At 43.7% G+C, this 27,661-nt stretch overlaps 1 protein-coding gene across 1 annotated transcript in view; it reads right to left on the bottom strand.

Annotated features, from left to right (window-relative positions):
• Positions 1-1,123: 1,123 nt before the first annotated feature.
• plcb3 (phospholipase C, beta 3 (phosphatidylinositol-specific)) overlaps positions 1,124-27,661 on the bottom strand; it is a 28,551-nt gene continuing 2,013 nt past the window's right edge. Inside the window, exons 2-34 of the mRNA XM_053860509.1 lie at positions 23,145-23,231; positions 11,071-11,139; positions 10,279-10,416; positions 9,734-9,813; positions 9,580-9,633; positions 9,439-9,511; positions 8,715-8,815; positions 8,473-8,639; positions 8,214-8,360; positions 7,972-8,129; positions 7,775-7,857; positions 7,609-7,693; positions 6,928-7,075; positions 6,756-6,857; positions 5,880-5,953; positions 5,723-5,819; positions 5,570-5,654; positions 5,313-5,437; positions 5,085-5,239; positions 4,854-5,015; positions 4,685-4,784; positions 4,513-4,617; positions 4,048-4,142; positions 3,845-3,989; positions 3,608-3,655; positions 3,394-3,503; positions 3,224-3,333; positions 2,999-3,158; positions 2,734-2,810; positions 2,577-2,666; positions 2,447-2,504; positions 2,260-2,346; positions 1,124-2,060 (exon numbers count right to left, since the gene is read on the bottom strand). Coding sequence (XP_053716484.1) covers positions 1,758-2,060; positions 2,260-2,346; positions 2,447-2,504; positions 2,577-2,666; positions 2,734-2,810; positions 2,999-3,158; positions 3,224-3,333; positions 3,394-3,503; positions 3,608-3,655; positions 3,845-3,989; positions 4,048-4,142; positions 4,513-4,617; positions 4,685-4,784; positions 4,854-5,015; positions 5,085-5,239; positions 5,313-5,437; positions 5,570-5,654; positions 5,723-5,819; positions 5,880-5,953; positions 6,756-6,857; positions 6,928-7,075; positions 7,609-7,693; positions 7,775-7,857; positions 7,972-8,129; positions 8,214-8,360; positions 8,473-8,639; positions 8,715-8,815; positions 9,439-9,511; positions 9,580-9,633; positions 9,734-9,813; positions 10,279-10,416; positions 11,071-11,139; positions 23,145-23,231 — 3,678 coding nt within the window. The 3' untranslated portion in view covers positions 1,124-1,757. The remainder of the gene's footprint in view (positions 2,061-2,259; positions 2,347-2,446; positions 2,505-2,576; positions 2,667-2,733; positions 2,811-2,998; positions 3,159-3,223; positions 3,334-3,393; positions 3,504-3,607; positions 3,656-3,844; positions 3,990-4,047; positions 4,143-4,512; positions 4,618-4,684; positions 4,785-4,853; positions 5,016-5,084; positions 5,240-5,312; positions 5,438-5,569; positions 5,655-5,722; positions 5,820-5,879; positions 5,954-6,755; positions 6,858-6,927; positions 7,076-7,608; positions 7,694-7,774; positions 7,858-7,971; positions 8,130-8,213; positions 8,361-8,472; positions 8,640-8,714; positions 8,816-9,438; positions 9,512-9,579; positions 9,634-9,733; positions 9,814-10,278; positions 10,417-11,070; positions 11,140-23,144; positions 23,232-27,661) is intronic.

Genomic DNA, 27,661 nt, shown 5'->3' with positions numbered 1-27,661 from the left:
CCTGCTCCTCTTGTTTTTCTGCTGAAGTTTCCCTTTGTTCCCGAGCCTTCTGTCGTCTTCTGCTCTTATTGACTCTGCTTCTCTTCATCCTGTCTCTTCCTCTGTCAGCAAATACAAAGAAGCTTAAAGTAATTCCACTTCTCCACTTCTCTTACTTTAATTTACTCATTTCAAGCCCAAAATCAGCAGTCGATCAATAGTTTTTGTTTTTTTTTAATGAGTGATGAAGAGACTGGTGCTGGTGTGGCGGAGGAACAAAACTCTGATTAATGTGACATTCAGCGTCACTTTTTGATGAAAACCTGTGTGTCTCAAATGATTTAAAATGTAAATGTTGACCTTCTAATACACGAACAACCTCATCACTGCAGTGTTCCCTCAAACATGATTCGACTCTGACTTGGGGGGATGTCAGAGTTTTACTTGCATCATTACAGAGATCAAATCTCTTTATACTTGGTCACCTTCACCCTGTCATACTTCAGACTCAGTGGATCCAAACATCTATGGGGCTCGAACAGAGACAGCTTACATTGACATTGAAAAAAAAAAAAAAAATATATATATATATATATATATATATATATATATATATATATATATATATATATATATATATATATATGTATGTATTGGCTGAAAAAAAGAATATAGGCATTGAAAAACGGAATATTGACTGAAACATTTTTGTATTGAGGTAGAAAACCAGAATGGTATTAAAGTTAAAAATATATTTCTATATTTATTTATGGGCTGTCCCTGTTCTAGCCCCATAAATATCAGCCAACATATTGTATTCATAAGTAGGCATTCTTCAGAAAACCAATAGAGGCCCACGGAGCAAGCTACTGAACATATATGGGTCATGATTTGGGCCACTTAGATGACCAAAAACTTACTGTTATTTATTTTACACGAATAACTGCGTTTATTCACGTTTTACCTTATAACAAGGACCTAAGTGTTTTCTTAATTCTTGGACAACTGAAACGTGAGCGCCACAATAGGTGTAGCGCACCCCCTGCTGGTCGGCTATGATGACCGCAACTAGACCAATCAGTGGGGGGAAAAAATTAAAGGAGGTTGAAAAAGAGTGAATAAAACATTCTGTGCATGATTTAAATATCAAGTTTAATAAACTTTGTTAGAGTTCCGGACATTAACTCCCCATCCAGGTGTTATCAGGAAGAATAGTGCGAGTGGACGAAGAGGAAAACGATAACAGCGCTAGAAAATGAAAACCAAATATACAGAGCACAAGGACGAGGAGGGACGGAGGAGCTTACAGTCTCCAGTGGTTTTCGTTCTCAAACTGAAAGATACTCTCACAAAGTTCATGTTTTCAGACACCAACCCTTTTTACATCACCTCTAAACAAGTTTACATCCAGGTCATAAAGTTATTTTAAATCCTACAACATTTTTACAAATAAATCAAATAACGTTAGGAAAAAAGGACAACTTCACAGGTCAAAGTAAAAATCAAAACAAAATCACAAAAAAAAAAAAAAGAAAAAAAAAAAAAGATTTTTAGTGATCCGTGAAAGGCAGGGATGAAAAACATGACTTGGTCAATAATTAAAAAGTTTTTCTACTTAAATAAAAGAGACAAACCTTTAAAAGAAATGGAGGTAAAATAATATGAAATTATTTTTAAAAAAGCATAAGAGTGGTCTCAATTCAATGTGCTGACTCGATGACAATAAAACTCTGATTAAAAAAAATAAAACAACAAAGTCATCACAAATGAGGCAGAGTTCAACTCAGCGAGGTTTCAGCCTCTGACAGCACCGGCGTTGAGGGTGTAGCTGACGACGACGTAGACTCAGCCAGAGAGTTGGTGCTAGTGTCCAGACTGCGGCTCCACGAGATGCGCGTCGGCGTGGACGGGTTCGAGGGGGTGGAGCAGATGGAAGTGGAGCTACTGTGATTGGACAAAGGGGAGAAGAAGCCTTCTTTCCGCGAGGATTTGTGCTGGAGCTCCGCCTGCAGGTGCTCGTAGATCTCCTGCGGGAGGCGCTCGTGCTCCATCTCCAAGTCCGCCTCCAGACGCGCGTGGAGCTGCAAAACATGGCGTCAGGTTTGTGGTGAGCGGGAATGTGGTCATGTGAAGCTGCTGTGCTGGTGTGGACGCTTGGCTTAGCAAAGGTGTGGTCACGTGCAGGTGAGGTTACAAGTGTCGGGCAGAGGTCTTGTGGAAGTGAAGTCATGTAAGATGGGGTGAAGTGGGGGTGTCGTCATGTGTCGGGATGGTCAGCACCTGAGGCATCTCTTCATCAATCCTCTGCAGAACTTCTCGTTGCCTGAGCATCAGCTTCTCCTGCCTTTTGGACTGAGCTTTCTCCAACTGTGAGGAGGTGAGGGAGCAACACAGGAGGCGAATCACAGGCATTAGCAGATGAGGGGTTCAAAGACCGCAGGACATTGCCGAGCTGAAGTAAACTCACTCTTCTGATCAGCGCAACTGAGTCCTGAATGTGTTTTCTGTTAATGTCGTTGAGCTCTCTGATGGCACAGACACACAGGTGAGTGTGAGTCAAAACAATGAAAAAAACATAACATCTCAAAGGTCCATACGCCTCTGCTTCGTCTTTGTCCCGACTCTTCGCCTCGCTGATGCTGTTCTGACGCTTTCGGTCTAGAATTTTCTGAAGCTCCTTCTTCTCTCTGATGAAAAAAACAAAAAATTAAACCCACAGAATGTTGAGTTTCAGGTCATCAGGTGGGCACTCACTTCTCACAAATGTCTCTCAGCTTCTTGAGCTGCGTCGCCTGACACTCATGGGCCGTTTCCTTCAGCTTCTGGAAGGCCTGGTTGCACACGGAGAGTATGTCAGTGCTTGTGCGACAGCGTGTATGTTCCTTTAGCTGCTCCCACCAAGTATAAGCTTCAAATTGAGGACTAAAACTTCAAAATAACCCGGTCATAATAATGGGTTATGGCAATGAGCGGTCCTCACAAGGAGAGAGATACATGCATGAGCAGCAGGTCCGAGTACCTCCTGCAGGTGTGAATGCTGCTTCTCTCTCTCCAGCGTGTGCTGTTTGTGTCTGAGGTCCAGCAGTTCGTTCATCTGCCACTCTCGCAGCTGCAGCGTCTGCTTCTCAATTTCCTGCGTCAGAGCGGAGAGCTCCCGCTGCACCTGCTCCTGAGGCTCGCTGACACCAAACACACGCGTCATCACTGGAACCATCCCTCGCTTTCAACACCCATCCCTCCTTACTTCTTCCTGATGCTGCGGTGCAGGTGTTTCTCCATCTGACTCCGCCTCCTCTGAGAATCGGACTGAAGCTGACTGTGGCGATTCTTCTGCTCTTTACTCAGATTCCAAACCTGACAGCAGAACATGCTTCAGACCCCGGACAAGAACAGTGTTTTGGATTATCATTAAACCTTCTTCAGGTGCTTCTTCCTCAGCTCTTTCATTTCTTTGCCTTGCTTCTTCATGAGTTTCAGGTAGCCTTTCTGCTGCTTCAACTCCTCCACCGGCTGCACCTGAATGTCTGAAACACAAACACCATTAGTCAGACACGGCAAAGACCCACACCGTCGTCGTGTCCGCATGAACATGGAGCGAGAAGCAAACAGGAGTGGAAGACACTCTTACCTGCAAGAACTGTTTCTATCAAGTCCTCCTTCTGACTCTGGCTGGGAGCTACACACACATGTAAACACACACAGGCGTGGGGAGAGCAGATGTGGACACACAGTCAAGCAAAATGGGAGAACATGTTTTCTGCTGAAACGGAGTGACATTCAGGCTCATGATGAAAAATCACCACTACTCCTACTACTGGAGTTAACAGGCCGACAGACATTCGCAGGTGAGTGAGTGTTGGAATACCGGGGACGTGCAGGGGGATGTCAGGGGAGTCTTCCTTCGGCCAGGTCGAGGTCGGGGTGCTGCAGGGGGGTGGCAGCATGTGACCTCCCGGCGCAGCCTCACATTCCTTCCTGGTGTCGCCCTCTCTGGGCAGGTCGGGGACATGCTGAACACACGCGTAATGTCACACAATGTCACAACAGCACCACCATACGAGGTCTCACCTCAGAGTTGTCTTTGATCAGAACAGCCAGCTGGGTCTCCCGCTTGTCCAGCTCACTCACATGCTTGGTGGGGTTGGTCAGAATTTCAGCGTACTCTGGACACACACACAGGTGCACACTTGTGAAGCAGATGGCACACATCCACAGCAGCACTCAGGACGTCAGCTGACGCTGGTGAAGCCGTATTCTGCTGAAGGATCTCTTTTCTGATTGTTACATTTAGATGAATGCCATGTATAACCCCAAACAAGGTTGAAAGAAATGAAACGCTTAACCTGTGAAACTGGCGTACCACTTAAGGCCTCTAGAGGGTGACTCAGACCTTCCACAGATACACAGAAACATCCACCCATTCATTCATTATCAATCGGTCACGATAATCCCATGCCACAATCCCAGCATCACTGTCAAAACTATCGGCCTCATGAAGCGCTTCACAACTGGCAGGACAGGAAATCATCTCACTCTGATGCTCATTGGGGATGTAGTCTTGGGCTTCAGTGTAGACCAGCAGAGACGACAGCAGCAGGGGCTGGTTGAGATCATTCTTCAGGTTGATGTAGTGAAAACCTGAAGGAGAGAGGGGATGATGCTCACACATCCATCATCTTTTCACGCTGGCAGTCCCATCGCTCACCTGGTCGGATCGCTGACACAGGAAGGATCCGGTGTCCGATGAACTTTCCGTTCTCCTCAAACACAGCGATTCTCAGCGAGGCGAGGGTCGGAAGGACCACCTGGAGACATGAGGTGAGCCAGTTAGATGGAGGCGTGAAACGCAGATCCAGACGCTCAGGTCCAGTTACCATGTTGAAAACAAACTGGTCATCATCCCAGACTGGGTCCAGAGAATTCCCGTTCGACGTTTTGGTTCTGTACTTTCGCTTGGTGTCGGCAGGAAGTCCAAACAAGTCCACTTCCACGTAAACGCCCACTTTTTTGTCGGTCAAGAACTGACCTGAGATGATCTGACACACAATGTTTGACGTCAACCACACCAGTCACTCTCACCATCCGTGGCGTGTCCGGCCACTCACCCGGATCTTGATCGTGTTAGCGACGATGCCATCCACGATGTTTTCTGTGAAAGGGTCAAAGTGCTTGTCCGTCCTGCGCATGAACTCGGGCTTCAGCAAGTAGCCGCTGTGACCGTTGTACTCGAACACGCCCATGTTGAGCTGCATGGGCAGGTCTGGTTGGGTGGAATGAAGACAGCATTGAAATCCTGCAAGTGACGCGGCGAAAGACCAAATCTGGGTGCTCACCCAGTGTTTGGAAATTCAGCGCCACCATCTGGCAGCCGACGTTCCAGAAGAGCTGAGGCATGTAGTTGGAGCTGTCCACTCTGGTTCCCTTGGGATAGATCCTGCTCATCTGGTTCTTGTTGTACCTGGACGGAGCACTAAGGAATTGTAGCGTGTTCACAGTGAAACTAGACATAACAGGTGGCAGGTGAATGAGGCATGGCCCAAATACATTTGAAAATATTGGCAAATTACAGACATAACATGACAGAGGATACTCCACAAACTCAGCCGGGGAACTCTTCAGCGTGTCCATCCCTTTGGTTTCTACAAATGAGGACATCTCAAAGAACTTTCTCCTCTCTGTGAGGACACACACATTGTTACACACACACACTAATCCATGACTGAAAAAACACACATAAACTTACTTGCTGCCACCTCAAAGGACTTGAACTTCACCGGCTCGATGTAGTTGACCAGCGTGGACATCTCTTCAGTGGCGTTCACTTCACTGCTCGCCGTGCCCTGACAAGGCGCACAGCTGTCAGCCACCTGCCTCCAAAATCAGCCGGCAAACTCACTCACCTCATCTGAGTTGGGCTTCTTTAGGTCGGTGACGGACTCTTCCTCCTCCTCATCCTCACTCTCTCCTTCCCCTCCTTTCAGACAAGTCAGCAACATCAGCATCAGCTTTATAGCTATCATTACCATGACTCTGGCTTTTTGAATTGAGAGCCACAACCAGCAAAACAATCACTATGTCATTACAAGCAGCACTGCAAGCGCAACAGACTCCACTCCACTGCAACCTGAGGAATTTTCAGAAACTTTTTTTTTCTGAAATTGGATGGCAGAAAAAAAGTTCATCACAGTCAGAGATCATCATAACTTCCTGGTTTCACCAGTCAACTGTGTGGCCATGCTGCAGTGGCGTCTGCTCAGAAGTGAGCTAAAAACATCACCAATTCTCTTCTCAAAACAGCTGTGACAAGGCTGAGAGTGACGGTGCTTTATCTGTCCTGAGATACTGCAGGCATGGTCTCACCAACTCCAAACACCTTCATCACCCAGGAGAAGGCAAAGCAACCTCGCCTCCATCTAGTCACAGCAAACAGTTTTTTTTATTAACTGGCATCCAATAACTGGAGAGGTTAGCTTGACACGATTAGGAATGCTGTTGGGTCTATAAAGACAGACACACATTTATCCTTCCCAGCCACTGAAACATGGCTTCCACCTCCTACTGAAAGTTTTAAAACAGTGACAGACAACCATGTTTGAGTGACTTTGGGGTTGGGCTGATGATTCCACATGAAACAGGGTCCTCATTTTCAGAGCTCAGTGGGTGGCGCTCTAGGTTTAAAAATGATGTAAGGTTTCACTGAAGTTAGTGACAGTGTTTCCTGTCGCCTCACCAGCCCATCACCACCGGGTTTCTGTCATCTTCATCATCAGACCCACCTATGGACTTCCTTGGTTCTAAATCTTTCATCATCCTCTCCGCGAGCTTCTCCTCGCCGTTGGTCATGAGCTGACTTCCCTCCCCGTCCATCAGAGGACAGTCTGCCAAATCACAAGCATTAGTCCCAGCAACTGACTCGAGCCGCCGCACTGACGCGGCATCACAGGTCACCGTTGTGAGGCGGAGTCTGCTCTTCCAGCTCCCGCCGCCGGATGCTGCCGCTGCTGGATGGACGATGGTGGTGATGCTTCTTTTTGTTTTTGATCAGGATCTTTCCCATCAGCTCCTGCGGCGAAGGAAGCGGCTGACCCGGGACCAGCTGTGGGGGAGCAGAGACTTTTAACTTTTCCAACCAAACACATTTATAAAAGAGGCACCGCCTCATCGCCACAACATGAACCCACTGCTGGACTCCAGTGATAAACAGAGACACATTAAGTTCCCCTCAACAAACAATCCTGAGCCTCTTATAGCTTTTAACAGAGGCAGCGATCTCACTCTTGTAAATCCTGACAAAATGTTTGTACAACAAATCATTCATGATTTAGCACTAGACTACAAGATAAGGCAGGGATCAGTCGGCTCTGAGAGCCATGTGAGCAAGCAGTGGCCAAACATTAGCCACAGTCACAAAAGTCATCTTCAGAGAGAAGCTGATACGCCATCGGAAAAGGGGGGTGAGAAACACTCAATACCTTTACTATCAAATTATCATCGCGTGCATGTGGTTTTACTGGAAACATCTGTCGTGTTGCAGCTGCACCATACGGTAAATAGCAGTCATAGAAAGAGTGAATAACAAAGCAGCACAGAGCTGTTCTGCTTTCAACACAAACATAATTCAAATCTTACCGGGTATTTCTCCAAGGGGTCGATGAGAAGTGCATCTCCAAAGATGGTCCTGCAGTACTCTGCCATCTTGGCCTGCTGCTTGGCTCTAAAAGAGCAGACAAGCAGCCTCCAAAATAAACTCTGTGTGCATGTGTGTGTGTTCTTAAATGCTAAACACTGCACTCACGAGTCCACGTGGTTCTCGAAAGACAGGATGACTGGGTATGGCGATGTCTTGAAGGCGCTCTCAGCGATGGCTTCTATTACCTCCTGTGCTCGGGACATTTCAAGGCAGTGAGCATTCAGAAAGCTCATGAGAGCAGCAAGCTATTGAACAACCAGCTTGCCGCGAGGGTTGTAAACATCTTTGCCTTTGATGTCTACCTTAAAAGGAATCTCAGTGGTCATGGTGAAGCCATGTGTGATGTACGGCTCCTCATCTTGCGGCCGTCCTTTCCAACAGTCCAGCTCCACACAGCGACAACCGGTGAGCAGAACTTGCCGGTACATCTCCACGGAGGACAGCCCAGTCAGCTGACCCACTGGAAGCACGCACCGGTGACGGACATGTGTGTGTGTGAGCTTGGGTTTTGTACAATAAATGTACTCAAACGTTTGAGTCTCACCGGTCAGGTAGGTGTTGTGTGAAGAGTTGATGAAGTAGTGCGACAGCGGCTGGTTCATGTCATCGATGACGTCGAGCCTCTCTGGAGGAACGATGCTGTTCTCTTCTCCTCCCAGGTAACGGCTGAACGCCTGCAGACTGATCTGGTCTAAAAACACACAGGCTCACCGTTACACCTGCGCATCAGGTCACGCCTCGGGCTATTAGTTCAACCAGATTCATTTGGTACAATGTGTTTGCATGATGCATGCGAGCCAGACCTCTCTCCAGCTGGCTGCTGTTGGTCTCGTACTTCTCCATGATCTGCCGAACCTGCTCTCGTTTGAGCGGCGGGTACAGGACCTCATTGAGCCTGGAGTCTCTTTGTCTTCGGTTGATGAAGTCCATGAGCTGATCCAAGGAGATAAACAGCTTCCCCTTAGAGCCACTGGAGACACACACACACACAGGCACGATCCTCAGCGTTACATGTTGGACATACAGAGAGGACAATGTCACTCACCTCTCCTCAAAGATGCTCTGGATCTCAGGCCGCAGACAAAGACTGTCCAGAAACCTCTGAAAGGCTTCCCAGGTGAAGTCGTCTGGCTTAATCCCCTCGGACTGCATAGATAGATATATATCAATGTAAATGTTGTGGGATTGGAGAACTCAAGCCATTTTATCTCCAACCACACCAAATTACTGCACTCAAACCTCCACCAGGAGGCGCTGCAGCACCAGGTTAGCTCAAGACCTGCTGACTAGGCAGTTTCACAGCCCACTCTCTTTTCTTGCTACTCAGTCTTGTGATTTCAAACTGATTATTGAAACGCTCCACAGACAGGGGTCTGTTGTGCACACGCCGACAGGACTGACAGAAAAGGAAGTGTCTGAAACTTCCTGCTGCACAAGATCCCACAGAAAGTACGTAAACGACGCAACAAAATTAATATAAGACAACATTTGTATGCTTTCATTCCTCAAATATTTGTCAGATCCGCATTTGTGAAAGTCAAAATTGTTTAAACTTCATGGCACAATTAATGAATGTGTGCAATAAAATAACCATATTAGAATTTTAATAAATTAAGAACAGCAACTTGTTCAGAAAGAAATGTGTCATGGAGTGTCAACATTCAGATCAGCATTCAATCGTTGTTGTTTATGTCATTTCAGAGAGAAAGCAGCAGATAGAAAGGCGATGAAATGTGCAGAGCGGATAAAGAAACCAGGTGAATAATGACCCGATTATTGACCAGGCCGCACTGCTCCAGTGATGTCTCCACTCGCTTCTTATCCGAGAACATTTTCAGGATGCTGGACAACAAACAGAGCGGAGTTAACTTGTGTCACCAGATGTGACCAGGCCACTGGTGAATGCTCACTTCTTGACAGGAATCTTTCCATCCTGGTTCACCTGCAGCTTCAGCTTGGTGTACCTGCAGACAATGGTGAAATTTTAGTCTTGGAAATGCTTTTTTTTTTTTTTTTTTTTTTTTAATGGTAAATTAAATTAGAAAGAAAAGGAAAAGTTCTTACGCTTTGAGCAGGAAAATGTTCCGCGACGAATTCTGTGAAAGGATGTTTGTTGCCAACTGGAAAAGTTCATCTGTCCAAATCTGATGATGAGAAAAGCCATGTTTATTACATACACATAGGATAAAAATGTAACACATTCAAAATAAAGGTGAAGGAAAAATAGAGGAAAGGTGGACAAAACAAACAGAAACATTCCTTTAAGCTAACGTCATAAAAGAGAAGCATCAACAAAGAGCCAGAGGGAGAGAAGGAGAGATGAGGGAGGAGACAAGGAGAGGAGATGAGATAAGGAAGCAGACGAGTAAATAACTGAGAATAAGATGTTAAAAAGGAGAAGGAAAGAGGGGGAGACCGTCGAGGGTGCAGAGAAGACCTGAGATGAGATAAAGAAGCAAATGAGATGCAAGAAGTACAGAGCTGCAGATAAGGGGGGGACGGAATGCAAATAGGTGAGAGAAGAGGCAGGAGGAGAAAAAACACAAACATAGAGAAGGAAACCCAAAGAGGAGATGGAGGATCAGACAAGAAGGGAGGAGCTTAGTCACCTTGGCGGTGTCCTCCTGCATGGCCTGGAAGTTGAGGAAGGAGATGTTGACCAAGTCGTTGCCGTAAACGACGGTCACCAGCTTCCCCTCGACGTTCTCACCTTTCCCGAAACCGAGCACTTCACGGACCTTTGGATCCTGCCGTGAACACATGCACACGTCAGCATAAATGGAATACACCCACGCGTGAATTATAATAGAGCAGTTACTGAACTGATGTACAATTCAAGTCCAAATATTTCCCTCAGATTATACATAAACTTCCCAGCCAAGAGGTGCCCAATTACCAGCAGCTCACACAGGTGTGTCAGTCTGACTGTGACAGACTCCAGTCACAGCTCTGTGAAGGTGGCTACTGTAGTTATACAGATGCCCTTTCTTTCAACGTGGCTGTCCATTAGGTAAAGTGTGATTTGTTTTTTACATTTAAACAATATTTTGATTTTACAGGCCAACTGAGAGATGGCTCGGGCAGCAACGTGGGGTTGAGCTGTCAGTTGAGGGTTAGTGACGGTTTCAAAAGCACAGTATTTGAGTGCCACTCGCAACTCAGGAAAGTGTGGACACCAAAGCCCTTCCCTTATGTTGCATCATCACTTCCTGTCTCATGGCCCATCTGCCCAACGTTTCGTCACTTCCTGTCTGAGGGTCATTCTGACAGCAGGTTTATAAACACTCCGTCACCATCGTCCACCAGCTGAGAGAGAACTCTTGCACCTTTCACTGACAGTCACCGACAGCAGGAGGTGACAGCCCGCACACACACACAGAAATATACACAGACCCACTGACCTTTGGCTGCTTGGCAAACTTCCCAGTCCTGGTGTCTCTGATCGTACTGATGTCCAGAATCTCCACCTCCTGCAACAAGAAAGAAATGTTACTGATGTGACGTCACGTTTCACTCACACTCCCAAAACATTGGACAAACAATATCAACAAAACACACCTGGCCACCTGAAACAGCTTATGATTCATAATGGCGACTTGCTGTGTTTAAACACGACACACGCTACTAGAAATCCTGCATTTCTGGAAGACACTGCCAAGGAACAACAAACTCTCAATGTCTGTGCAAAGAATCCAGCTTCCATTTGTACAAGCCATTGATTGCACCACATCTGACAGAAGCCATGAGGGTCATGATTCAAGCAATAAAATGGAAATCCAAGTACATTAAGGCTGAACAGAGAACACACCGCAAACTGTGACTGAACCAAGTGCCAAGCACAAAGAGCCAGAGATAGGAAGGATGTGATCACACTTGTCTCTGGTTAAAGATCAAAACCCCAAATGAAAAAAAAAATCAATCTCATATCATTCTGATATGGGAATTAACTCGAACTTCACTGCACCTGGGGTCGGCAGATGGAGTGAAAGATTCTAATCAAAGATCATTTTATAAATTCTCTCTAAACTTGACACCTCTTTTTTCATTTCCGTGTGTCATCTGGGATAACAGTGGCTTAAGAGGCATGAAAACTGAACAGTGTCTTTGTACAGAAAGTAGTTTTCTTTTTCAAACAAATAAAAAAAGAAAACGCTTATATGTCAACAGATAGCTTAGTTTTTAGAGTTTAAAGAAAATGAAAATCCACAGTGCTGAAAGGCAAAAATGTTCCTGTATGAGGAGGCAGGGTCTCAGCAGGCTAAGTCATGCAGTTCTGCTACTTTTTGAAGCTTTCATTTTACAACTTCAAAACAGCATGAAATTGCCCCGGAATCCACTGATGGCTTTTAACTGCGTAAAACAAATGAGATACTTGCAACTTCTAAATGTTCGTCAAAACTAGATTAGGATCAGCATTCTACAGTATTTCAAGAACCAGCGTCTCCTGTCGGAGAAAAAGCTGACACTGTTGTAATGAACCACCAACGTTCTGACTGCAAGGTCCAAAATCGAAACTGAGTCATTGAGAAGCAGAAGTCAGCTGTGAGATGACTTTAAACACGATGATCATATTGTTCCACAGCACCACTCTCTTGAGGCTTTGCGTTGGCCGTCATTGGTCAAAGGTCAATATCAGTTCCACCAATCCCAGTGAACCTTGACTCAAACTTTTGGTCAGCCTATAGAGAATGTTTGACTTCCTTGGAGAGTAAAACACACGCACACACGGGTTCTGGTCTCCCACAGGCCGTGGTTCCATTCTGCCATTGCCATGGTGACTCCCTGGAGACCGTGGTATTGAGATTACAACTTAGTCTGCCATCTCACTCTGTCTGTGTGCGTGTGTACAGTTAGCGCTCACTCAGAGTGGCACAGACACAAGTGAAACTGCAACATGCAAGTCCTGACTTGTGAAATATCCTGACCTCTCAAGCAAGCCTGGCGTGTGTGGGTGTGTCCCTGTGAAGAAATCTAGCTCGGAAACAGCTCTTCACAAGTCAAGTCTGTCATACATGATCAGAAAAAGCCGATAGAGTGTGTGTGTGTGTGTGTGTGTGTGTGTGTGTGTGTGTGTGTGTGTGTGTGTGTGTGTGTGCGTGCGCGCAGCAGGGTGCATGTGTCCGTGTGAAGGTCGGCTACTTCTCAGCACATTCTTGACATATTCCAGCCTGCTGTTCTGCGAGTGTGTGTTTTGATTAGTATGTGCATATCTGTGTGTCTGTGACTCCACTGGCTGACTTAGTCATCGCTTTAATCTTATTTGCGTAACTGAATAGTGATCAACTCCACAGATTCCTCTTCCTTTATTTGGAGCAGGGCTACAATGACTTGCTCAACTGATAGGGTTTCATCGGCAACATCTGTTTCTTCTGAACCCAAACACTGCCAAAGGTTTCAGGTCGCATGGTACACGACTAAATACGGCCATCAGGAAGTGGATGTGGATGTGGACGGTTTCAGTCCAGAGGAACTACTGTGACACTAAATACCTTCAGCTAGTTTCTTGTTGTTCTGTTCCACCCACCTCACCGTGGAGCTGCTTTGAAGCATGTGACCCATCAGTTTATTTGTGAAGCTTGTCATTACGAAGCCGCTTTACTCACGTCTTGAGTTGGATTGTTTTTAGCACTGATTTGCTTTGACTGCAACAGAGGAGCTAAGCATCTTCTTCAAAGAAATTAAAAAAAAAAAAAGTTTGCTGCTTCTTTCCTCAAATACAAGTGAACAACAAGTCATACAACCAGACAGTAAAAACAAACTTTGAGAAGGAGCAGTCGGCGTCTTGACATTTAAGGATACCGAGGAGTGCAAAGTGATGCTCGGTCTTTCAACAGCGTGAGGAGCCTTGATGTCCATCTGCTTCATTTAATTTTAACTGATCTTTTCTCACCCGATACGAGAAACCTTTTCACCACAAGCACACAGCAGGTCATTGTTCAGCTCTGACTCAGGTTCTATAATTTGGCGCGTTCCACTTTGGACATGCAATATGGGTGACCCAGTATGAGGAGACAGGATCCTTCATACACAGGTGCAGAACTGGGGGCTGCTTATGACCCGGCCAGCTGTAAATATAGGAGTCTGAGACGAGTCACGACCACTATGAACTGAAACTCTTTGAGTAAAGAAGGTCCAGCCTCTGAAAAATATGATTTATGAAGTAAGCAAAACCACTGTAAAATATTTCATCTACTCAGACGGCTACAACTAAACAGACAGACTTGACCAAGTAAAAGCAAAGTTCTTTAGATGCAGGCCTATGGTGATAAAACAATCAGGATCCCAGGATAGGTATCCCGTTTCTTCCCTCATTTAAAGCAGACACTTCGACTGTGCCGAGGTGAGAGAAACAGCTGATACACACAAATGTTTATGTTTCATGAATGAGTAATTCTCACAAATGAGTTTGTGTAAAGCACTGACGATAACATTGAAAATATTCACCCAATCAAGGATTCATTCTATTTCCTGTTCATATTTCATGGGTTTATATCAAGCTAGCACTCACTCCAGCCCCGGAACACTTTTCTGGAGTGGGGAGCAGTGCTGTTTTTCTCAAATGTTGTTCACTCCTTGTCACCCACATGCACACACCCGATCACAGGAAGCCAAAAGCCTGAGGGTGCACCCACGCCATCCTATCCATGCAGCGCCACAAGCTCTGACTCAAAGATCTGTTAGTTTGGCCACTGGGAGTGATCTCTCCCAAAACCCTGCGCAACTCCATGACTGGACTTTGGTTCACTGGGGTGAGGTGCGTTACAACTCTGATCTCTGTTGTGATCGACTGATCCCAGATGGTTACTGCATCATGGCTTCCTTCATTCATCTCTTCCATGTCTATCAACCATATAAATATATTGGTGATATTGTTTTGACCTGGTAATATAAAATAAGAGGCCACTGACTTATGCCACAGTAATGCTGAACAACCAGCAAGGCGGTGTATTGGCAGGTATCTGGCAATACGATACGTATCTCGATACAGGAGTGGTGACACGAAATACTGCAGTACTGTACGTTCAGCAATATATTGTGAGAAGAATCATCACCTTAAAGTCCAAAAGGGTAATGAATCGCTGCCCTATAACAAAACAACAAAATAACTCCAATGTGCAAAAAGAAAACATGAGAATTATACTTGTCAGAAATGCAGCAGCATATCCAAGTATTTATATATTAAATATCAATGTAGAAAACTTCAAATATCAAGCCATGGAGCTCGCTCGAAAATAAAAATCTGGAAACTAGCCACATCGTTGCTTATGGCGCGAGGATCTTTCGGGCCATGAGAAAAAAAAACGTAGCTGCATATTGTCCGTAAATTACAGTAATTCTAACTGCAGCAGTAGGAACACACATAAAGCGATTGTTAGCCAGCCCGGCTGAGGCATGTGGAGAACTCCGGCACAGGCTGCTGCTTCATAGTATTAGCATATTCATGAAGAAAATTGTTGTCTGGAAGCACAGCCCGTCCACTTATCTGCAAAGTGAATAGGTTTATCAAAGGTTTATCATCAAAACAGACCAGTTGGAAGGCGTTTGCACCAGTGTTTAGCAAGTATTATTTTGCTCATAAATATAATAAATAGTAATTAAACATATTCTACAGAGGGTGGGGTGGGCATCTTGGGTTCCATGTAAGGGTTTTGTTTTATGATTTGTTAGTGCAAAGAAATGGATATGTATTATCATGACCACGTGTCCACAAAATGAAACAATAAAAAATACAAACTGGTGGATCCACCTGATCTCACTTCCACTTCACACCCTTGCACACCACGCCTTAGTTTGAATTTGATCCGGACATATTTCGGGTCAGCTATGGATAGGGATGGCATTGTGATCGGAAGCGAGATCCTGAGGAGCAGTTGACCAGATGAGGTGTCTGCAACTGAGCGATACCGAGCGCCTGCATCATCACAGATGGTGTATATGTGAATGTGCGTCTCAGATAATGTTAACATAAAACATGCAGTAAAGTGAAAGTGGGGTGAACAAAAGGAAAAAAACTAAGGGAAGTCGTGTATCTATCAAATGACAACATACTTCCTGTGTGCATGTGCAAGTCAGTGAGTTTACTTGCAGAAGGAAGTTGATATCCATAAAACTGTACAAAAACGTAAACGTCATAGGTGGTAGCAAATGATAAGAACAATATCAGCAATAAATTTGCACATAACGTACATGAGCCATACAGAGATAATTACAGTGTGCTCTTCTCTCATCACTGTTGGGAATACTTGTCAAAAATCCCCACTAAAGGATGAAATGGCACATTTTTCACATCAATCCAAGTGAAGAAAGCTCCCAGAGAGAAAAGCTTGTGGACATCTTTATGTTTCCAGCTACGGTTCATTCCACTCTGCGTGTCACTTTGAAAAGTATGGTTGGTTTACACGCTTGTTCCAAGCAACTGAACTCATAAGGTTCTTGATGTTTTATTGCCTGAGGAACGAAGAGCGGCCGAGGCCACAACACTGAAAACTGTGTACATTGCTTTTTCTTCTGAGATTAAAAAAACAAACAGAGGCCCAACATTTCAATGTTCAGGCGATTTTGATGAATGGCAAGTGACAAAGTGGGGACGCGCATGAGTGTGTGTCTGTGTGCAGACCTATTATCAGAGGCTACTGTTGTTCTGTGGCGACTCAATTACCTCCCCGGGGGGACGAACCACTCACCACTCAGGTGTTATTGACATGACCCGTGCACCCTGAGGGAGGGCGAGCAGGACAGGGGGAGGCAAGAGCCCCATGCTCCCCAGTCTTAACAACTTCCTGTCCGCTTTCCCACGCTGAGAGGGAACTGGAGATTAAAAGTGTTGCAAGAAACTGAGGCGAAGGATCGTTCGGGGGAAAACATGATATTGGAGAGGGCAGCTTCCATGGCAACAAGGAAAACTGACTGATGGTCTGGTGAGAGGAATCCGAGCATGTGAGATAAAGTTTGATTCATCACGCCACGTCATCGTGCTCGTGTTAGGAACTTCAATAACAAAATCTAACTCAATATCATGCTTCATACCTCAACGACACCAGACTTCAAACACTGTTTACTCCGGCCACTATAACATTCCTTTGCCAATCAACTTTCAGGAAAATGTCCGAGGAACAACAGGCAAGTATTCTCAACTCTTCAGCTCCCAAGTCTTAAACTGCCCATGTACAATCTGCACAAACCTACACCCAGGATTTGTGGTAACATCTGCTGCAGCAGATGTGGATCTGAAACTGCTAACATCTCATTTAAAATTTAGACCTTGTTGGGAGCCAGAGGTGGCCGCCATGCTGCCGGCAAACAGAAATCTGAGCTACAAGCGTTAAGTAAAGAATAATAAATTGTCCAAAAAAAAAAAAACAATATGTATTGGTTTCCATGGTCTGAACAAATGAATAAAAACATGCAACAGATTAAGTAGCACAAGGCGGATCGATGAGAAACAAACATCTGTAATAAACAATGAAGAAGTTGTGAAAGCTCAGAAAATGATTCCATTCAAGAAAAAGGGAAAAGTAACTTCAACATCTGGAAGCTACGCAGCTGGCAAAGTGGTGGGAAAAAAAAACAAACCAAAGCAGAAACAGAATGATCATGCAAAAAAAAAAGTAGCCTCCTTACTCTACTGGTGTAAGGAAATAGTAACGTCACAAAACGATACTCACAAAATGAGACAGATTTTTTATTGAAAATCTCAAACGAAAATAACAAATTTGAACAGTTTGAGTGCAAAAGAACGGGCACAGTGTGACTTCATGATTGTATTTGGCTCTGTAAACAAACACAGAATGAAAACACAACCTAAATGTCATGAAAACTCAAGTCTGCAAGTCAAGCAGGCCTCAAATAAATGGATGGCTGTCTATACAGAAATCTGGGATCCATTTTCACCCAAAGTTTGAGCATTAGTCAATCAAAGTGCATTTGGTTTGACTGCAGCAGCATATCGAGCAAATTTTTAGGACAACAAACTGATATTTAAACAACAAAACCTTAATTCTATCAACATTTATTGTGAACCAAAGAACTTAACGCCAAAACTATGCAGTAAAATGTCTCCAAACTCAGTCACGTGACAGATACAGTGCTACCTTGATCGATGATCAATGATGTTTTTGTTGGCAGATTTTTGCAAGATATTCATAAATTGAAGTTCAAAGTTGCACAATCACTATTCGTAAATTAGAAACCACACAGTATAATGGCTCTTGACTCACTTTTAATGCTGAATTGAATGAAATTATGTCGTCAGTTTGGAAAAACAATTTGATACATTTGCATAAAATGCAAATCAGTTCAGGAGTCCAACAGTATAATTTACATAAATAAAGAAGTTACAAGGAAAACACATGTTAATTCACAGACTATCTGCAAAAGGGATTCATCATTTCCATTGTTTTAACCATGGGCTCTGGCATAAATGCTGGCAGGTACATCACTAAAAACAATAATTTGACACAACTGTTCAATAAAACTGTGGTCAAAGAGACTGTGAAGGAAAAAAAACGGCTAATGAGAGAAGACCCAGACAGAGGTCCTTAGATGAGACTGAGAGTGTTTGGTGGCGGTGGCATCAACAACGGGGGAAATAGAATGTTTGGCGAAACTAGCTGAACAAAGGTAAAAAGAGTAGGGCTGAGGAAGACATGAATAAACAGTTTTTATTTCGTGCACCTTCTGACTTCATTCTGTCTTTTCATTACGCAGCCCTACTACTTGTTGTTAGACTGTCAGCAATCCAACACAGTGCAACAGAAAAAAATAGAGAACACAACACTGATGTGTTGGATGGTGTCAACATATCCTGAAATACTATGGATTTCGATTTTCCCAAGATTACACACCCGGAAGGGCCGACAAATTCATGAAAGGGTCATCCAGGCACAAACCAAAAGCTTTCTGGAGTCACATGTACCTCCTCTGTCTTAGGAAGACGTGCGTTAAACATAGTGACAGTGAATAATGAACTGTTTAATAAAACCCCCTCTAAAAGGTGTTGACCTTTGACCCACTGTCACGCCAATGACTCATCGATGTTAAATATTTTGACTTAATTCAACCTCACCGCTGATGCTTGTAACAGTTGAGGAGACTAACCTGGTGAGAAACAGAGTGTGTTTGTGCTCTCAGCTGTATAAACACACAAAACGAAAACCATTCCATTTTATGTGCAGAAACCCATTAACAGTTGCTTTATTTCCATATTTATATGACGTGAAGCTTCTTAACAGAGCCGTCTGGATTATTAAATCTTGGATTGTAAATCCACAGAGACAAGTCCTACCTCGCGTTTTGGCCCAAATAAAGCGGCTTCTTTCTTCTCAGGATGATACTCCAACGTTCTTTTATGCAGTACTTTTAACTTCCCACATCATATGCCCGTCAGGACATTTATAATGCCTGTGCTTTTTCCAATAATGCAGACTTAATCTTGTTAATGTGACCTTAAAAGAACCATCTAATGCAATGTATCATAGTCTCGGTCAGCACCACCTTAAGGTGGGAACGAATGTCGGCCACTTTACTTCCATAGTGCAGTGCTTTTATCTATTATTTTCTGTTGCGCCCCCCAGCCTCTGTTAATAGTATAATTTTATAAACTTATTATGATTACACCTCAGCATAACATTGTACTTAAAGTGCATCAAAAAAAAAAAGAAAATCATGAGTGGATGTGCAATTACACTTTATTCTAGCACGCCAAAAAACGGGCGTCGCTTCACGTCCCACTATTTGAGAAGGACTGCTATAGCAATAAAGGGCGGTCATGATTGACATTTGGGACAAATCGGTCTCAAAACCATCTACAGACCAAGAATGTGTTGGGAAAATGTTTCTTTTAACACAACAGCTGGGTACAGTTCCAGTCATCTAAAACACTATCCTCAACACTAATACTAGAACTCAAGAGAAAAGTAAGAGATTCAATTGAACTTGGTTCAAATCAGTCAGTTGGATCTATGAATATCCGAGCCAAACTTGTGTACAAATAAGTTCAAGAGGATCACACACAATACGTATAAATTAAAGGTCCTTATCCAGTGTGGCTAAATGACTGACAATGACAACAAATCAAAGCCCGATCAACTGCAATGATAGTGAAACTCTCCTATGTTTAGTTACTCTTCTGCTTGCAGGTGGATTCACTTTCCATTAAACTTAAAATTACACTAAACAGGTGTACCTGTTCGTTCCATCGAAACAGACGGAGGCTTTTAACACCAGCATGGTTGTGGTTTTGGAACTGGTGCCATTCTGGATCCTCAGAACTTTGGTGCGTTCTATGGAACCTGCGTAGAAGTTTAAATAGAACTAAAGCTAGAAGCCGCAGTAATGTGTTCCTCAGGCGACAGTAAACAAGACACCGGCAAAATGACCAGGTGCGGCGATATTCAGGAAGCATTTGATGCTTTGTGTTTTCATCCAACAACAGAGCAGGCAACAACTTGAATGGGGAGACACAGGAGACCAGTACATCAGAGGCGTGAGAGCACGTGGGTATAGGCCAGAGGTTTTGACAATCGTCTGAGCAGAGGCACATATTTCATTAGATTTCCATCGATCTACGTCCTAAGCACAGAATATGAAACACCACCGATGATGTCCCGGCTCTCAAGCTCAAACTTCTGTGGGCTTCAGCTGTGAACCAACTTTTACAGGTTGGGAGCCAGATTGTCCCCATCTGAACATGCTGACTGGTTCAAGGTTACGAAGGGGAACCTGAACCGACACAGAGTCGTGCAGGTGTAAAAAGCCTCACTGTCTGCAACATTAAACAGGCATTCAAACATTTAAGGCGTGGTTCCCACTTTGTGCGCTCGAATGTAAACCAGCAAGCAAACACAACCCCCCCGGAGCCTGGTATGCTCTGGCATTCTGTCCATGGGAAGCAGAGACAAGGAATTATGTAATACAGTGAACTTGCACATATCAAATGTCAATATAGGCTTAGAAAGTTCCCATCACACGCCACTGGTTACACTGCTGCACAATAGGGTGGAGTTCTGAAAAACAGTGTCAGATCATGTTTCCTGCTTGTTCATTTAACACACTCTGCTATGACTCAAGTAGCCCCCACTAACATCGTCATGATGCTGTCGAAAACTAGGAAAGCATGCAAGAATGAGCTCTTTAATAAAATCGGAGATTGATGATGTCGTGAAATGTAGTTCCGCACCAACCTGGCAGCAGACAAGACAGGGGCCTGGTGTGCTTTCAGACAAGGAAAGACGAAGGGGAACTGTGTCACAACAGCTCCTCGGGCGACCAACGGCCCATTATCCGAAAACACACAGTGATACAGAAGGACCTGTGTGCTGCTAACACATGTTGCTACATGAAAACACACGCACACTCGTGCAGACGCACGGCGGCACGCACAGGTTAATGAAACAGCTCTGAAGTGTCACTTGATCCAACTGGACTCCCAGAACATTCCCAGTTCACTGTGATGTTGGATCACATGGTATTTACCGGCATGAAGACGGATCATGTTCAGAGAGGATAATATTCCTGGAGGTTTGGGCGGGAACTCCAGCTTTAGACCCTGGCAGAGGTGTCGCACCCAGAGAGGTGACGTACTGCACATGCTTGTGTGATCGGTATAATCGTGTTTGTGACCAACGCCAGTGAGGCAGACAAAATGAACTCCAGAAAGTCTGTGATAAGTCGGCTATATTTTGATAAGATTCTATGAGACTGTGGGACTTCCTGCGATACAAGGCAATTCTCCTTCGGACTCTGCACTTTTGTGCAGGCGACTTTATCCGTCTCCATTTCCTCCTAATCAGCTCTGTGGAAGAATTATCTATGCTTGAAATATTTGTAATGGATTAGTCCACAAACTCAAGAGCCAAAATAAACAAACATGGTCAGTTTGAAGCTACTCATGCAGATAGAGAGCTTCCATGGTTATGAAGTCAACGCCATCCTACCAATGCAGACTGCTCAGAACGCTCAGTTCCTGACAGATGCCAGAGTCACAGACATATGGCGTCTGCAATCTCATAACAATTCCGTCATGGCTAAAAATCAAACTCCAACACAATAAAATGAGACCATGTTTCAGTCATGGCACGACCTTTGGGTCAAGTGACTGCAGGCTGGTGGCTGCCATCTCTCGCATGAGAACTCACTCTGGTTTGGGAACATATTGGCATCCATCAGCTAGTTTAAGCAAGGGAGATTTATATATATATATATATATATACACACATGTGTGTGTATATATGTGTGCACGTGTGCGTATTCTGTTTTGTCCTGATAATGGAGGGTAACAAATGTACTTTAAATAGTCATGTATTTAAACATATAAATCTGATTACATATACAGTAGCAGCACTCATCTGGTTCACTTCCTTCTTTCTGACTAATTATATCTGATCCATGGTCCAAATGCAAAATCTAATAGAGGAGAAGGATGATACCAGACGATGCAGGGAGAGGGGAGAGACGAGCGGATGTGGGGAGAAAAGATGGATGGAAGGAAACAACAAAAATGACAAAGACCACAAAGATGTCAGGATGAAGAGGTACTGAATTAACGGACCACTCCAAAGCAACTGAGACACCAAGATGTCAACAGCTCAGCTCAGCTTTTCATTGAAAAGTTAAATAATTTTCAAATTAAAATGTCTTTACATATTTTATCAAAATGAAAGGTAGACAAGGCCATTTTCATGTCTTCTGATATATTAAGAGGAAAGGCTCTGAATATTCTTCAAGTCCATGTCATTGTTGAATGGAAGGTTGTTGAGATCTGGATCATCTTAGTCAAGTGATGGCAATTATTGTTACTCGAGGGCCACATTATAAAGAGTAACTGTTCTGAGGGGCAACACACAAAACAAGGAACAAGTAAAATAAAGAGGAAAAAGTAAAATAAAATGAACAGAGTAAATCAGTGTATTTAAAAAAAAAAAATTCGTGGAATTTGAAGATTGTCAATATCATAAACATGTCAACATTTTCTACTTCAGAGGAGAATAGCTTTGTAAAAAGAAAAAAAAAGTTGTTTTGTTGAACAAAGGCATGCTTTAACCCACTAAACGTCTAAATTGATACAGTAAAGGTAATAGATACTATTAACCACTCAATGTCAAACTACGTACTGTAAATTCACTGTAAACTCAACAAATGTTTGAATTAAGACCGTAATGAATAGTAGTAAAACACAGTAATAGAAGGATTTTTCTACAGTTTAGTTCTACAGTTTTGCTGTGACCTCATCGGGGACGAATAAATCTGAATTGATAAAGAATTTTAAACGCCTCATCTGCGCCCACCAGCGAAAAAAAATACCATGACGAAGTGGTACCACACACTGTCAAATACGACATTATCTTACCCAAAAAGAAGTAAGCTTTGGTCAGCAGCAGTAGTTTTTCAGACATGGACTTCCTGTCTTACTACTGCAAGGACTTATTGTTTTCCATAAGCATGTATGCATGTGCGTACGCATGCGAGTTTGGCTTACCAGGTTAGCGCCTCCCGTCCAGTAGAGGAAGAAGCCATCAGGGTCCACTTTTAGCGTCACCAGTGTTGGGGGGCCACTGTTGGGTTCCTGCATGACAGCAACATCTCCATTAAAACCCACATTTCAAAATTACTTGGATTATATTGTGCCATGAGATGACGGCATGATTTCATCATTTTATTTTGAACATCTATTGAACATCAAGAAGATACCAGAAAAATGGCACAAACACAGACCCACACACGTGTTCGTGCTCTATTTGACTGCACATTGTTCACCCAGGATTAGTTTACATCATAATGCTGGTTTCAATTGCTCTGTAATTATTCTTTTTACAGTGACACTGTGCCTCAGCAGGCTACTTGGTGACTGACAAGTGGTTACCAGGCAACGCAATCCATTGCTCCATATTCAGTCACATGAATTTTCAGTTGAATCAGTCTTTAAAGGATAATGTCTTGTTTAAATGACTGGATTTATATACAAATACAAAACCATCAATAGTTACTGCTAGAGTTTTTAAGTACATTTCCTTTGAGGACTTTGCTTTGTCAGGACATTTTGGGTGGTCCACACAGAGGTTTGAGGGTGAAAATGTCAAAATAATAATAATAAAAATTATAATAATAATCATGATTGGGCTTAAATTTGGTCCAGAGTCCTGGTAAAGGTTAGTCATATTGGATGGTTCATTTAAGGGTGAGAGGCTGGGGAAAACATTATGGCAAAGATACAGATGCCAACGTGTGTTTGTGAGCTTGTTCATTCCACTATGTGGCAACCAATTCTTGACAAAACACTAACCTTGTGAGGACCATATGACATTGGCTGACATATGAACATTTGGCTCGACCCCACGAGGTTAAGCCTCAATTTGAGGATGAAGACCTCAAAATAACTGGGTGATTACAACTGGGTTTCAGTTTGGTACAGAGTCCTGGTTTAGCCATGTGTTTTGGATGGCTAGGTTTAGGGTGAGAGGCCAAGGAAAGCATTATGTCAATGAGAAACCTCACAACGTCCCCACCGGGATAGCAATAGAAAAGCGTGTGTTTGTGTGTGTGTGGGTTCTTGTGAGGACATCTTGCTTTGTGAGGACATTTTGGCCTGTCCTCACAAGGTTTAGAGGATTAAAACATCAGTAAAAGCAGTTTATTATTATTGGGCACAAAGTTTGGCTCAGAGTCCTGGTGAAGGTTAGTCATGTGTTAGGGGGGGGAGGATGGGGAAAGCATTATGTCAATGAGAGGTCCACACAAAAATAGCAAAACAAACGTGTGTGTTGGAGACAGACATGCATTCTCCCTCCCATTACACTTGAGCAGCTGACGCCAACATGTCATTACCATTATCAATACAGACGTCATGGCAACAGACAAGCAATAATGACAGCACTGATAGTAGCGGTCAAACATGGAGTCCAATCCTCCCCACAGTCGGGGTCACTCATGTAGAGGGTTATAGTTAAAGATTGTTTATGATAGCCTTTCTGAAGACGGTACGTATGAATAATGAATGGTCCAACCAGGAAAGACAAATATTAACTCCGCATATAGCAGCTGTAGCTACACGGCAGGGGGGATCTGTTTGAAGTCATTCTAACCTGGTTAAGTTAGAGTAGATTCAAATAAATCTCTCCCTCTCTCACACACACTCTAACATAGCATGAATTCACCAGCCTTCTCAGGAGCTCATGATGACAGACGATAACATGTCTATGATGTCATCTTCACCATTGCAATCGAATGGAGTTGAGATGCCAACACAAACACACATCCATGTTGGAGTTTGGCACCAAATCCTCTCAAGCAATTCTCCCACTTTGTAGTCACGAAGAAACATGTTGCGTGAGTCTGATGTAAAAGCTGATGGCTCATTCAACAAGACACTCCATTGTTTCATTTGTTTCCTGTTGCTCATGATGACAACACACATGTTGATTGTAAATCATAACTGTCAAATATTAGCACCTCATGAACGCTTGGTTTCTGTATTTCTCACATTAGTCTCCTTCAGAGTCGCTCCTGCCACTTGCTTCAACTGTTCAACACAATTAACATTTGAATCATGACGTTACTAAAAATAGAAACTCCGAGCAGTGGGTTAATTATCCAGGGATATTTGGCTTTTGGAGAGATTCAGAATCTGGTGGATGTTGAGAAAAAAAGCTTCAATACAAACAGCTGAATTTGAAAAAGATCCATTAGATATGCATGCTGGACATAAACACAGCGTTTCAAAGGACAATAAAAAATGTATATCTGTAATGTGAGGGGAAAAAAATCATTTGATGATAAACATCAAGAAAATAAAGGAGGCTGTTGAGACGAGAAAAACTGGAAAGTTGTAAAGCTGATTTCACGGCGACTTGGCCGCTGGGCAAATGAGATACTTCCCAGAAATCTGTTCAGCTGTGGTGTTTTCTGCTTCTGATTTCAACAGGCAGCGGGTGCAGAGGCTGCGAGGACCCAGGTGACGTGAAAACACACCTGAGACCACTGATTTTTGCTTAAGATTGCTGATCCCGTTTCAGTGATGCGGCGACAGTGATAGTGACAACATCCAGAATTCAGAAGATAAATGAAAAACACAAACATCAGAAACTCAAAATACGATGTCAAATCAGTTGAAATGATCCAACAGATTGACCTGCATGACGTTACACAAATGACTTTTGTTTGTTCTGACAGTGCAGGAATAAGCTTCAGAGCCAAACTCTCCAGCACAAACATGTTTGTCCCAAACACACTCCCTGCTGTCTGTGTGCAGTTGTGTCTGCTAGTGAAAGGCGGAGGGTTACAATTGCCCTCCGCACTATAATTAAAACTTTGGGGTCTCACCACACTTCCTTCCTCCATCCATCTGTCAATCATTTCTCCCCCTCACAGGCTTTAATAGACACAGTTGGCCAGGACCTGAGCGGGTCGACCACGCTAATGAGCGCGCGCACATTTCTGCTCCATTTACAGAGCATGTGTATGTTTAAGATAATGGCGGCTCTTTGGTGGAGCCGACGCTTGGCAACACAGCAAAAGTCGGGTCTCTGATGGTCGTGAGAACTTTGAACTCTGCAGCGTGTGGAGGGGCGGAGTCCAGCCAGCAGGTGAAGATAGGAGACTTTAGAATGAAATATGAGAACAGAATAAAAGTGTCAGTGTTTGAAAGAATAGTAAAAAAAAAAACTAATATGAACATATGAATAAGCACTTAGAGTTGAGAACGTTGAGAAAGGGACATGGAAAAATATATCCAAGAGTTTAGAAATAAAAATCAAGATTATGAAGCAGAAAATTACAGAAAAGTTTGGTCCCTTGTTGATTCCATGTTTTTATTTTTTTTTTTAAACTTGGCTTTCTTCCAGTGAGGCATTGGGAGACATGACTGTTTGACATGGAATCGAGAAACAAATCCTTCATTCCATTGAAAACAGAACATGTTCTTGATGAGCCAACCACCATCTGCAGGTGTGACTGCCCGTTCAACAGAAAACATACACCAACATTTTATCTGGCCTGAGGCGGGAAATGACATATTTAACATCCATTTCCTGAAACGCCGGTTTTAGACAAGTACTGTATTTAAATTTTGGGATGGAAACTGAGAGGAATTGGGACAATGAATGAGGACGAGTGACAAAAATAAGCGATTATAAGGACTCCAGAGAGTGATGTAGGCAAAATGATGAAGGATCACTCCAGATGTGAGAAACACACTTCACATGTGGCAGTATTTGACCCCTCACCTCTGCCTTCGTTTCTCACCCCTCTGCCAGGACGTCGCCGGCCATTCTAAGGCAGGCGACAAAAGACCAAACACACCGGCTTTTAAACATGAGGCAACAACATTTGCAACTTTACAGCAGATATGTCCCCACGTACTCTTCACTGTCCAGGACAACCATGACCTACTGTTTATTGTCAGTTGGACACACCTGCCAAAGCCCTGTCGATGACAACCAGAACACAGCCTTAACCACTTCAAATGGCTCATCACTAAGCGAAGAAGCAACTTCTCCTCCCAGACACAAGCACATGACTGTGTCCATCGCCATAGCGGTGTCAAGGGAGCCTCTGATAACATGACAAGAGCGTCAACTGTTGCAGTCCATTATGGGACTTGTCGTGTAATGGATGGGAGTTTTACTGGTCTTCCATCGTGCAGGTCAGATGAGGCCAAGAGTCACTCACTCCATGAAGGAAATCCATAATCCTGGTGAGTCAGTTCTTGGATGGAGGCAAATATTGGAACGAAAACCGAATAATGACCAGCACTGGTGTCCGATACAAGCTCTGTTAGTGCCATCACTTGCGAACAAGACCCTTAAAAAACACGAGGAAATGACTTTGACCTTTGTTTGCTCGCCATGGAGAGCTCTGCCATCAGACTAGAAGATGCTAACCCTCACTCCAAACCTGCCGTCTCATGATTGTATCTAGACGTCTTTTCCATGAGAATCAAAAACAGGGTCAGTCACAGAGCAACTCAAAGCACAATTTCTGCATTCGAGGGATATCAAT

The sequence above is a fragment of the Synchiropus splendidus genome, chromosome 3, assembly GCF_027744825.2.
Source record: "Synchiropus splendidus isolate RoL2022-P1 chromosome 3, RoL_Sspl_1.0, whole genome shotgun sequence".
Classification (NCBI taxonomy): Eukaryota; Metazoa; Chordata; class Actinopteri; order Syngnathiformes; family Callionymidae; genus Synchiropus; species Synchiropus splendidus.
This window is presented reverse-complemented; position numbering and strand designations above follow the sequence as displayed.